Here is a 12,017-nt window from a genome sequence, read left to right as displayed (position 1 = left end):
GGGCTGGGACGCTGCATTAGAAACTTGGAGGGATTTAAGTGATGTGGTACAGAGTGCTCAGACATCTCGGAGGCAGTTTAGAATGATTTGTGGTTTTATGCAATCTTCTGGCTGGCTGTAAGCATCCCTGAGATAAATTCTCCAGAGCAGCCTTTCAAGTATAACGTGTTCGTTGTTATCTGTTTCAAAAGATTTAGTCCATTCCAAGTGTTCCTCAGTTATGCAAGGATATTTTCTGTTGCTGCTGCTTTTAGGACTAGAACATCTTATTCCCAGCTCTGGCACATGCTTGGACTGAGACTCTTCAGACCAAATGTGAGGCTAGCTGGTAAACAAGCTCTATGCTCTGACAGCACAGAGTCCCATTCCTTGCCATGGCCCCGCTGCCAGCAACTGCCCAAAAGTTCCTCAGTAACAAACTGGAAGGCCTTCTGATGGACAGGGGAAGCTGTCTACATGCTGCTCGCTTTCTCCTCTAAATAACATTCTCCTTAGGAGCTTCCCATTGAGACTCTATTATAGTGGGGAAGTAGCACCACTATACTTAAGGTGATTTTACAGCCTGCAGTTGGGCTTGCATCAAGCTAACTTCCCTGTACTTCAGTGGGAGCAGAGCTGAGCCAACACAATAAGCTTCTGAAAATTCCATCCTTAATTCATAGGGAAGTAACTTTGGGTTTTTGTTTTTGTTTTTTTTTTAAGATGACACTTTCAGCTTGTTCAAATTGAAGATATTTCTACCTGCTTTCATAACTGGCTTAAAGTTAGGATTTTGGGTGTGTGGGGAAAGAAAAGAAGGGACTTAAAATCTAACTCCTGTTGAATTTCAGTGGTATTTGGGCACCTGGCTCTGAAACCTCTTTGAAATCCCTAGCCTTAAAAACTTTGCAACTGCGGAGTTAATAAAATCAGATAGGATTAAAATCACTGGATTTTTAGCTCTCGTAGGAAGGGTCTGGTTTATATTTGTGCAGTGCCTAGCACAATGGAACCTTGCACATGATTGGGGTCACTGGGCACTATAGCAATGGAAGTCCTCAGTAATGATCCTATTATCCATTCATCAATCTTACTATCAACTCAGGCAAGCTACAGAGGTGCCACCCCCACCCCTCCTCCTCCAAATGTACAAATGTAGCTGAAAAGCTGATAAGTAACAGCAGAGAACCTGACCCAGGTCTGGCCCCTGTTTCAGGCAGCAAGATGCAGTAAATCTGCAAAGAGGCCAGCAAAAAAATCATTCTCCCCCAAGCCAAACTTCAGTCTTCAAAAATCCCTCGGCTCCAGCCAGCACAAGCCAGGACTCCAGAGAAGCCAAAGCAGCTTCTCCTTCAGGCAGAGCAAAGTACTTCAGCCATTGTGAGCTCTAGTGCTGCTCCTCTGCCTTTGGAACGTGGCTGCAGGAGGCAACATAAGATGTGCAGATAATCAGGCTATTGGAATGCTGCCCCTTCCTGGTACATAGAAGGGGAGCGAGTTCCCAGAGATGAAGAATCTCCTTCTCCAGGCCTTCAAGAAGAATACCTTCAGGTATTCAAGAAAGGGGTTTCCCCTCTTCAAGGAACTGTCTCTCTAGAGTGTGTCTTCCTAAATCTGCCTTCACAGAAGAAACCTCCCTGGCATTTTGATACCAGCATTCCTCGCTGGAAGCTGGAGACAGGTGCTGGACTAACCCCAGTAACCAGAATGAGTCAGGGTTCAGGATGCACTAATGGATCACAAATTGTACCCCTCATTTTCACTCCAGTATTTTGATTTTTTTTTTTTTAACTTCACCTCCCGCACAGGGAACTCACGAGTGTCTCAAAGGAAATGCAAAAGCCCTGTCCACTGTCACAGCCATAATTGATGGGACTGGATCTATAGGTGAGTAGGGTTGGCTGTACTAACCAAGGGGGGCAAACTATTCCAAGAACTCCATACAATAGCTGAAGAACCTAATTCAACCCCCAGCTCTCCTGGCCCCCAGTAGGGTCAATGTTCCTCTTGCCCCCAGGCACGAGCACCCTTTGCCCAAAGGGAACGCAGGCTGCCAGTGAGCTGGGAGTGGTCTGGGGCCAGCCCAGCTCACTTTCCTTTCAGAGAAGGGAAAGGGAGAGAGACTCTTTACTTCCCTATGCAGGGATGGTGATTGGGTCCTGTAAGCTTCAGCCACCCATTCTCGGGCAGGCAGAGAGACGGGAAGGGAGGGGATAAGACTCAGGGGACCTGTTGTGTTCCCGCAGCCCTCTCCCTGCCCCCCCCCCGGGGGGGTGGGAGCTAATGGTGCTGGTGCTGCAAGGAGCTTTTCATACTGCCAAGAAGAATCAAACTGCATTACACAGAGGGCCCCGGTGCTTAAATGGTCCCCAGTGCCCAACAAATAACCCTGCTGTGGAACTGAGCTAGGCAGTGAGGCACACCCAGGCTGGCACTAGAGGAAAGTTACTGCCGGCTACTCCAGCTCTGCCTGTCGTTGGAGCCAGGGGCGTCCAGACACTCGCTTCCTTAGCAGGGCTGTGAGGCTACTGCTGGCCATGTGGAAACTGCTCAGAGGGGAGACCTGGAGCAAGTTCTTCTGCTCTCTTCTGGCCCTTGAGAAGTGGGAGCTGGATCTACAGGCCCAGCTGCAGCATCCGGCAAGTCTGGCCAGTGCATGATAGCAGGGGCGGTGGGAGAACACAAGGGGGCATAGCTAATAGCAGCGGCTGCCAAGGTGGAAGTGGGAGCAAGGCGAGAAACTGGCAGGGGGAGGAGATGACTGGGAGAGCAGGCAGAGGAGCTGGAGCCTGCACCTCTTGGCACATGCAGCTGTGAGCATGCACCCTTCAAGCACTCACTCCAGCACGTCTGTCAGAACTGATGTGGGGGCTGGGTATGGGTTTTCTGCCCTGCATACGCCAGTGCCCAAAGGCTGGCTGCCCAGGATGGTTCCTGGCTGCTAGTGATGTGCGTTGTTTGTCCTTTGCAGGTGCTGCTCTGGGCCCCCTGCTGGCAGGGCTGATCTCTCCCTCTGGCTGGAACAACGTCTTCTACATGTTAATAACAGCGGATATCTTGGCTTGCCTGGTGGGTTTCTCTTGAGCCTGCTGTGGCTTCTTGATGCAGATTAGGGGACTGGTGTGCAGCTGGGCCAGGGGTTGTCTGATTTCACAAGCTAAGTGTCTGGCATGGCCAGCATTTGGATGGGTGGCCTCTAAGTAAAGGCCAGGAGCTGTAGCACATAGTACAGGTGCCTGAGTATTTGGTGCTCTTCTCTCCGAGGCAGCAATGAATTCATGTCCCAGCATCCTGAGGGGTTAACATCGTGTCTGACAGACAGCACCCAAAGCATGCTTCTCAAGCATAGAGGGAGGAACTCCGGTGTTGTGACCAAATGCCAGTGGGGTTAATTGCATTTGTCTCCCAGAGTTACTCCTGGAGTGTCAGCTGGATACAGGAGTCTTCATTTCCTGCCCTAACTCTTGTGTAGTGCTGCTGGGCACATGTCAAACAGCAACTGGTGCCACTATCAAGGTGGCTCCATTTCAGTGCAGGGAGCATTTCCATCGCTTAGAACATGCTCTGGGAGCTTTCAAGATAAAAGACAAAAGCATGCATGGTGAAAGTGGTGGGCTCTGTATAAAGCCAGGCATGATGAGCAGCCTCTTCCATCTACAGGGCTGCTTTTATGCACAGCAGGTTCTCTTAGCCATCGTGAAGTGGTTCCTAGATTTGTAACACAGCCTCGGCTCTGAACCGCTTCATTCTTCCTAATTCCTTTGCACTGCACTGGGGCATCGAAAGAAAATCTGCACTCTTTTCTCCCCCTTTTTCTCTGACGATCAGTGCTGCTGTTAACTGGCCAGTGGTCGCTGAAAGGGGCCAGGTGATCAGCGGTCAAGGCACTAGACTGGAAGTGGGGATACCTGGGTTCTATTCCTGGCTCTATCACTGACTTGTGTACAGCACCTAGCACCACCATGGGGTCCCAATCTTGGTTGGAATCTGTGCTCTTGCAGTATTCCTCCTCCCCAGCCCCAACAACATCATTGCTCTGCCTTTTTGTTGGCTTTCCACTTCCATAAAGAGGTAACTGTGCTCACTGAGACTTGCATCCTGCACCTTTCCATCAGGAGCTTTTCCACTCCTGTTTTGTCGGATTTTTGATTGCCTTTGTGCATGTTTTGCTTTGCAGGAACACGTTAGAAAACAAGACTTTGCAGGAATAGTCATGGATATGGCAAATTATGTGAATGTTTCAGAGCAGTTGCAGAAAGTAAAGCCTGTATTTAACCAAGTGTTGTCATTAGAAACCTGATGTTAGGAATATGCTCATCCAATCACGGGATAGATATAGGCCCTGTGACTCCTTCGTCCCATCCGAATTTTGACTCTTGAATACTCATAATGAAAATGCTCTCAATCTACAAACAAAGAATTATTCCCTGAAACTGTGGTGAATTATTTATTCACATTTATAGACAATACATGGCCTGACAAACTAAATTCAAACTCAGTCATTCATCCAGTTTTGTTTGCCTACTTCTCATTCACACCGGGGATGGGGCGGGTGGGGGGACTGTATCTTCAATACTTTCCCAGAGGCTAGAATCGTAAGTCAGATATTCATCTTGAGTGTCTTTTCCCTTCCAGTTCCTTTCCCGGGTGGTGTATAAAGAGATTAAAGGATGGTGTGGCTGCTACACAAGAAAAAGAGGGTATGTGCTTCTAAAATCCCAAGTTTTCGTGTATTTCTATGACTGTTCTCAGATCTCCTGTAGCACTGGCGGAGAAGCCCCCACTTCCAGCGGTGTGTCCTGGCCTGGCAAAATATGCAGGTATGGTACATGCTGAGTGCACATAGGAGTTTGAGATATAAAGTAGGTGCCATTGAAAAGGGAAACATACCGTACTTGAGTAATTTACCTCTACTGCTGCATTCCCTGCATTTAGAATGGGAAGCACCCTAAATGCTGCTGTAAATGTTTTGTCTTTGATGGAACCCCCTGCACAATGAATGCCTCCCCACCCCCTATCCTCTCGCCCAAGCATGTCCAAAGGGACATCTAGAACCTGGGCCACAGAAGTACCCAGGGAGAGTTATGACTGTTCTCATGACCCAAGAGTTCTACCTCCAGCCTGGCAGAACCCTATTAATGTGTTCTAAATGAGTTGTCCTTGTGTGTCTTCTTAGCTCGTCTGTGGCACTAACAAACGCAGTAGTGTTGGATGGGAAATAGTTTGTATTGTGAGTATCTCTGGTATTTTGCTGCCGCAGCTAATTCCATCTGCGATTTATGCTGATTTTTCTTTCTTGGCATTTGTGGGGTAAACATGAAGGTGTCTGTTCTGTGGCAAACTGAAGAAGAGCAGAGACCCAGGGCACAGTAGTCCTACATCAGTCTTGTGAGGGAGCAGCTTCCAAAGAAAGGATCCAATATGTCCACCAATAGTGTCCATCCCCAGTGCCTGACTGTGACAGCAAAACACGCTGTGCTCTGGGTCATATTGCAGAGTAGTGGGGCTAACTGACCAGAATACTGCTTGAAATGTCCAGACACACTGGTCTGGACACCAAATTTTTAGTCATAGAGTATAAGGCCAGAAAGGACCATCAGATCATCTTGTCTGACCACCAACTAGTTTATTAAACTAACAAACTATTAGTGGCAAAGTACATAGCCCCACTGCTCCTGTAACCTTGCCAGTGAGTCTGATGATAAAAATATAAATGTAATGACGTACCAATCAAAGTAATTTCCAAGCCTGTGTAAAATGAAGGTAATAATCATGTGTCTGAATCAGTATTGTCATAAAAATACTCCTGTCCTGGAGTCAAAACAAATTGACAAGATTGTAGACTACATTTCTCAGAGACCATCTTTGCTCTTTAACTGACAGTCCCAGGGCAGCTCATGATGGTGTAGGGCTGTGCTTTGCCATATGGGATAAGATGTGTTCCCGCCATGCTCTCAGGAGCCTGGTACGCTACATCTTGATTTCATTTACAGGTAAACAGCTTTTTTGGTAGTCATGTTCTGGGCTCCTGTGTTACAGTAAGTCTGGCCCATGTCTCCTCCTCAGCCCTGGTGCAGAGTAACAAGACTCCTGCTTTCATGTTTCGGCTACCTTGTCACAAAAGGCCGAGTTCTAGCTTCTCCAACCTGCACAGGCTCCCTTTGGAGTGACGTGTGCCCATCTGCCGGCAGAAATGGGCCCCAGGGAGAATGTGCTGTGAGCAGCTCTGGCTTTGGGAATGTGCCAGTCTTCACTTGCTGGGCCCACCAAAGGGTGGCAAACCTACTTCCTTTACGTTGGTCAGTCAGGGTGATGCTTCAGTCTCTGTTTAGAGCCCTTTGGTGTCTGAGGCTCCAGTCTCATCCCTTGGGAAGAGAATATGGTGGGCTCAGCCAGCTAATGACAGCTGGACCTCAATTTATATCTGGCTGGTTCTGCCTTCTTCACCTCAGTCACCTCAGTAGCAGCCTGGAAAAGTAGGGCTGTAGCCAGGGTGCCTCTTGTTGCATTTCATGAGACAAGGTTCCCTTTCTTCAGGGCTTGTGAGCCTGGCACAGCTGGGAGAACTGGGCCAGAAGGCTGTGGGTTTGAGTCTCTGCAGTGTGATTCTGGCTCATCCTCAGTGATAGCTGTCCAGAAGCAAAGAGAGAAGGGAATGCTGCAGTGGAAGAGCTGCGACATTCAGCTAAGATGAAGGCCAGATCCCCACAGGGACGTGGGCATTGCAACACCTAACTTTTAGGCATCTAGAAATCCCTGGAATAAAAACAGGATCCACAAAGCCTGAGTTAGGTGCTAGTTTCCCTGTGCAATGAATTGGGGGGCAGGTGCCTAAGAATGGGACCAACAAAAGCCAGCCTCTTCTCCTGTGGATCTGACCTGACAGTAACATCCCATCTGCCAGCTTTTGGTGGCTGGGCTAGGAAGTTGGGCATTTCCCAACAGTCAGTTCTGTCCCCAAATTCCCTCTCAGAGTAAGGGGTTCTAATGTCTAAAGCTGAAGCCCAAGTGGTCACTGGGGGCTGCCTCACTGTCTGCATAGTCACTGCAGTGCTGGTGTCTCCTTACGTTGGGGACCCCCAGCCTCTGGAAGGTGCTGCAGCCATCCCAGCCCCTGGGTGGTCCTTGCGTGTCCCTCTTGGGTTGTTTCTCAGACTCTCACCATTTAGTTCCCCACTGAAATCAAATTAACAGCTGTGAGCTGTTGTCTGCTCTCCGGGCCACCCACTAGGCTCTTGTGTTAGCAGGAACCAAAATGGTGGTGATATCTCTGCTGCCTTCTCTCCCTGCTTGCTCCTGTTTCTCCTTTGGCTCTTTCCCTCGCATAAGGACTCCGTGGCTCTAAAACTCAGCAGGTGAGGTGAGCTGGGTGAGGGCCATGCAAAGGGGCAGGCTGTAGGTACTAGTGACTTGGCTTTGGATTCTGGCACCGCTGCAGTTATTGAACAATATCCATCAGAGCAAAGTTCCGTCTGTCCCTGACTGTATCTGAGCACCTGGGAAGCGGTGGCTATTAAGGCTTAAAAGGGCTTCGGAAGCTTATTGAATGTAATTAAACTCATGAAAATAAACTCTTCCTTGGCAGGCGCCTGCCTGATCACACTCCATGGGCTGTGCTCTAATCATGGTTCTTGTTCTCACAGATTTAAAGAATTTTGACCTGACTCCCTGTGACCAGAGACAGCGGAGTGCAGCAGTGACGGGCTTTGCTGGCAGAACCCACCTTTTAGTGCTCTCCGTTTAAAATGGGAGGAATTTTATGGAGGCAAAATGAACTGGTGAGATGAGTAATTCTCTAAAACCCAACCACCACGGACTCTAATCATTGGCAGCAGCTTTAACCAGGGCGAAGGAGTGGAGAAGATGGTGTATTCTGGGCCAGGACTGTTTTGTGAGGCATAACTGGGGCCTCTGTCTCTTACCCGCTGCCCCTGCTCCTCTTCCATTATTTCTTTTATTATTAAAAGGGTGCTAAACCTGTGTTGTAGTGGAGCTTCTCTTTGTCCTGGGAGTGGAGGGAAATGTTCCCAAGGTCGCTGGGCTCAAGGAGCTGCAGAGATTGGCATCCTTCTGTGCGATGTGCTAGAGCTTCTGGCCCTTGCCTTGTCAAGATCAGCAGTTCCATCTCGGCACCAGGTGATTCTCAAATGATTGACAGTCCTCAGGTTTGAACCCCACTTCTGGCTTTTCAGATGCCTCTATCGTCATTTGTTTGTAACATTGATTAACCTGCTCAACAACTGAGCTGAAAACTTGCCAGTTCCTGTGGCTGGATTCTCTCTCATTCTGGAGTTTAAAACAGTAGGTACTAATAAATGGATAGTGATTAGCTATCAAATAGGTATTGCAAGCAAGAATTTTATTTTGGGGAACAGGACAAAGGGTTGTCTCAATGCTCTTGGCTCTCCATAATACAAAGTTGTGCTCGACAGTAGAACACTGCCATTTGGCCTGGGAAAAAAAGACTCGTTAGTTTAGTCCAGGAATCCCATTTCTAGATTTGCTGATAAACACAAACTAAGGTTTATTATGTGCTTTGCTGTTTCCAGAACCACTCTTTACACTGGAAGGAAGCAGTATCTTTCATAATGGTACCGGTTTATAATTTTAAAACACTGTATGATGGTTTGTAGTTCAGAAACTTTGTGTGAGATTATAAGCTCACCCAGCCTCTGTGCAAAGTGAACTATATTCCTATCATTTGAAATGTCTTAATCTGCAACTGCAGGCCCCTGACAGTTGTTTTAAGAGTAACTTCGACAATTTTTGTAAGGCACTCTGTCTAGGTTCTTACACCACGCTTATCGCTGCTCTATTCAAGTGCCAAACATCCCTGTGAGCTGTACTGTGAGGGGGAGGGGGAAAAGTTAATCTCTCCTACAGCCTCTGTATGTCCAGAAGCAGCTGACTAATGTATTCCTCCTCTTTCTTAAAGTGTCTTTAGGAGCATAGGTGTAGATTGGGGGATCAATTCTACCCAGGCCAACAGGGCCGTGCATGGGGAGTAAATTCCGCACCTGCCCGGGGCTTGCAGTTTGGGTGCAATACTCCCATGTCCCCCCAAACTACGCCCATGTCTAGGGATCATTGTGCTAGAAAGAGAAATGCAATGGGAAGAGGAGAATGGTGGTGGGGGAAGGAAGAGCCCCATTTAAATCCAAAATGCCAGTCTGTGCCAGCTAAGTACAGGGCTTCTGTATCTTAACAATTTAACACCCATCTAATTCTCAGCCTTCCAAAAAAGAATGAAAAACTGGTAAATTGCCTTCATGACCAATAATAGGCCTATCAAATCGTCTATTTATCAATCCACCCATCTCCATCATCTCCAGTAGTGCTGGGTGCATCACTCGCTCCGAAGAGACAGATCGTTGCTGCCAATGTCTTAGTCTAACCAGCTGGGCGTAACATTCGTTCTTAATGAGTAAGGCAGAGCAGGACAAGCTGCTTATTGGTTCTGATTCTTCCCCCTGCCTCACCCTAGTAGTTTTATAAGAGCAAAGCAGCTGCATTTCGGTGGTGACAGTTCTCCGGTGGCCGCACTCATCGGTGGCATTTTGGCGGCAGGTTCTCCGGCGGATGCGCTCCTCTCCTCTTCGTTCCTTGGCGCTAGCCCTGACAGCAGGCGCACATAAACGTCCCAGCAGGCGCCATGGCGCCCGTGGGCACCGCATTAGGGACCATTGGTGTAAAGAAAAGGGATGCAGTCCTCTCCAAAAGTCCTCAGTGCTGCTCCAGGAGAATTTGTCTCTCAAAAGGCCATCCGCTTATAAGCAGATACGTCTCTACTGCTGTGCTGGGAAAGCAAGAGAGGCTCCTGTTAGGTACATCTACACTGTAAAGAACAATCCGCAGCATAGAGTCTCAGGCCCTGGGTTTGTAGGGTTAAAAATAACAGTGCAGCTGTTCCCGCTCTGGCGCCGAAACCTGGCCAGGGAAGAGGGTCTTTGTAGCTCAGGCTCCAACTGAGCTGGCACCACCTACACTGCTGTTTTAGCCCCACAGTCTGAGCTTCGTGAACCCAAGTCAATTGACCCAGGCTCTGGGACTCTGTCTGGGGGGTTTTCTTTGCAATGTAGACATACACTTAGTATAGCAAAAGGAAACTGAACATAAATCACAGTGCAAACATGGAACTGCCTTCAGCAGAAGACCTAGCTGAGCATACTGGGAAAAGATGGAACTTTATTATCTGGCAGTTGCCTCCCCCTGTGTCAGGGTTAGATCCGCAAATGGACTTTGCTGCTTAATGAGGCAGCGGGGAACCCTGGCACCAACCTAACCTCTGCTCAGCTGCTGCCAGCCCCTGGAGGCACTTATGTTTCTGCTGGGGGAGCATGCACAAAACTGCTCAAATTTTGATGCCACTGAGCTACTTAGTTCCTAGTTCAGGCCTAAGCCCTGGTGGGATTCTCAGAATAGGCGTTCCCCTGCCTATCCCAGCTGTAGGGTCCAATCTGTGAAGCGTCGTCAGCACTTCTGACCTACACAGAACCTGGGGCTCTGTGTCCATCTGTGCAATTATACCCACTAACCCTATGGTCAGGGCACTCATCTGGACTGTGGGAGACCCAAATCCCTGCTCTACCTGATAGAGATCAGGGACTGGAACGCAGGTCTCCCATATTGCAGAAGTGCTCCAACCACTGGGCTACAGAATATTCTGGGGTGGGGTCTCTCAACTCTGCAAATGATCCTCACGTTCAGAGATCGACCTGGACTCCTCAGCACTGCTCAGGGGCTGACAATCGCTGCTGGCAGGCGTCCTCTTCCTGCAGGAGTCAGGCTACTTTTGGTGCCAGGATCTCCCCGCTCCACAAAGGGGTGCAGGGCTCAGGTGCAGGTTATAATAACTCTGCTAAAAACACAACTCCTGATCTCCTGCCCCAGCGCTCAGCCACGCTCCCAGCAGGCAGGCAGCCCTGAGCGAGCACCAGAGTAGCACTGGCCACGTGGGGCCTGGTCTGTCTAGGAGCTGAAAGGCTCACGCCGTCCGGCTGGGGAGAGAATTTTCTCACAAAACTCTGTGTGCTGAGCGCTCTCCTGAGGAGTGAAAGCACCAAGCTGAGGGATGTTGCTGCCAGGCACCTGGAGGCCAGTTGTCAGGGGAACCCTGCATGCAGGCCTGGGGCTCACCAGCTCCCCCATACCAGTCCTGCCCCTTCAGTGGCTGGCTCCAGCTCCTCCAAAATGGCTTCTCCCCTCTCCCAGCGCTCCCACATCCTGCTGGTCACCCTAGCTCTTCTTCCGGGGCTCTGACTGGTCAGTCATGTGACTCTACTCCCCACCACCCCCAGACATGGCCCCTCCTCTGAGCAGGCAGCTGGTGGCCATCCAGGCACGCTGCCGTCCTTCCCCGGAGCTCCAGGGGCCATCGCTCGAAATCGTGGCTCCCCTCGCTCCCTCGGGGCTGCTCACAGTCTCTGAATCTGCCCTTGGCCCCCCTTCCTCCCGGGACAGCATGCGTCTTCCTGTGCCAGCAGTACACAGAGCCAGGGGCCAAGCTGAGCCTCCCGGGGGTTACTGATCTATAATTGATATCAATTGGACCAGGGACTCTCAGCATCCCAGGCAAGTGCCCTAACCACTGGGCAACTGCACCCTTCTCTGTCTGGCCACATCAGTACTGAATTGTACACAGTGGGACAGTGTCAAGCCCCTCAAATCTGCTGGAAACCAGACTGGTTTCTGAGGGAAAGCAGAGTGGGGAGCTGCCTAAACTAGCCAACAGGAAATGCCAAAGTGAGGGGTGATTTAGGCACCTCCCTCTGCCTGGGATTCACAGCTGTGAACCCACTGCTCCTTCAGTTAGGAGCCTAAGTCAGGTCAGAAAACTAGACCATGTCCCCCATTCAGCCCATAGCCTGGCGGTCAGGACGCTCACCTGGGCTTTGAATTTTCAGCTCCTCACTCGGCCTGATGTGGAGCAGGACCTTGGGTCTCCCATATCCCCGCAGAGTGCCCTGCTCAGCAGGCAATCGCTCCCCCTCCCTAGCCCATGGCGTATTTATACAAAGTGGAACCGCTTCAACAAGAGC

General features: G+C 49.7%; 1 protein-coding gene across 1 annotated transcript in view; it reads left to right on the top strand.

Moving 5' to 3' along the window:
* Positions 1–7,880, top strand: part of SLC37A2 (solute carrier family 37 member 2) — a 65,664-nt gene extending 57,784 nt beyond the window's left edge. Inside the window, exons 15-18 of the mRNA XM_077839771.1 lie at positions 1,788–1,866; positions 2,951–3,048; positions 4,615–4,679; positions 7,623–7,880. Coding sequence (XP_077695897.1) covers positions 1,788–1,866; positions 2,951–3,048; positions 4,615–4,679; positions 7,623–7,638 — 258 coding nt within the window. The 3' untranslated portion in view covers positions 7,639–7,880. The remainder of the gene's footprint in view (positions 1–1,787; positions 1,867–2,950; positions 3,049–4,614; positions 4,680–7,622) is intronic.
* Positions 7,881–12,017: the final 4,137 nt, after the last annotated feature.

The sequence above is a fragment of the Eretmochelys imbricata genome, chromosome 22, assembly GCF_965152235.1.
Source record: "Eretmochelys imbricata isolate rEreImb1 chromosome 22, rEreImb1.hap1, whole genome shotgun sequence".
In the NCBI taxonomy this organism is placed as follows: Eukaryota; Metazoa; Chordata; order Testudines; family Cheloniidae; genus Eretmochelys; species Eretmochelys imbricata.
This window is presented reverse-complemented; position numbering and strand designations above follow the sequence as displayed.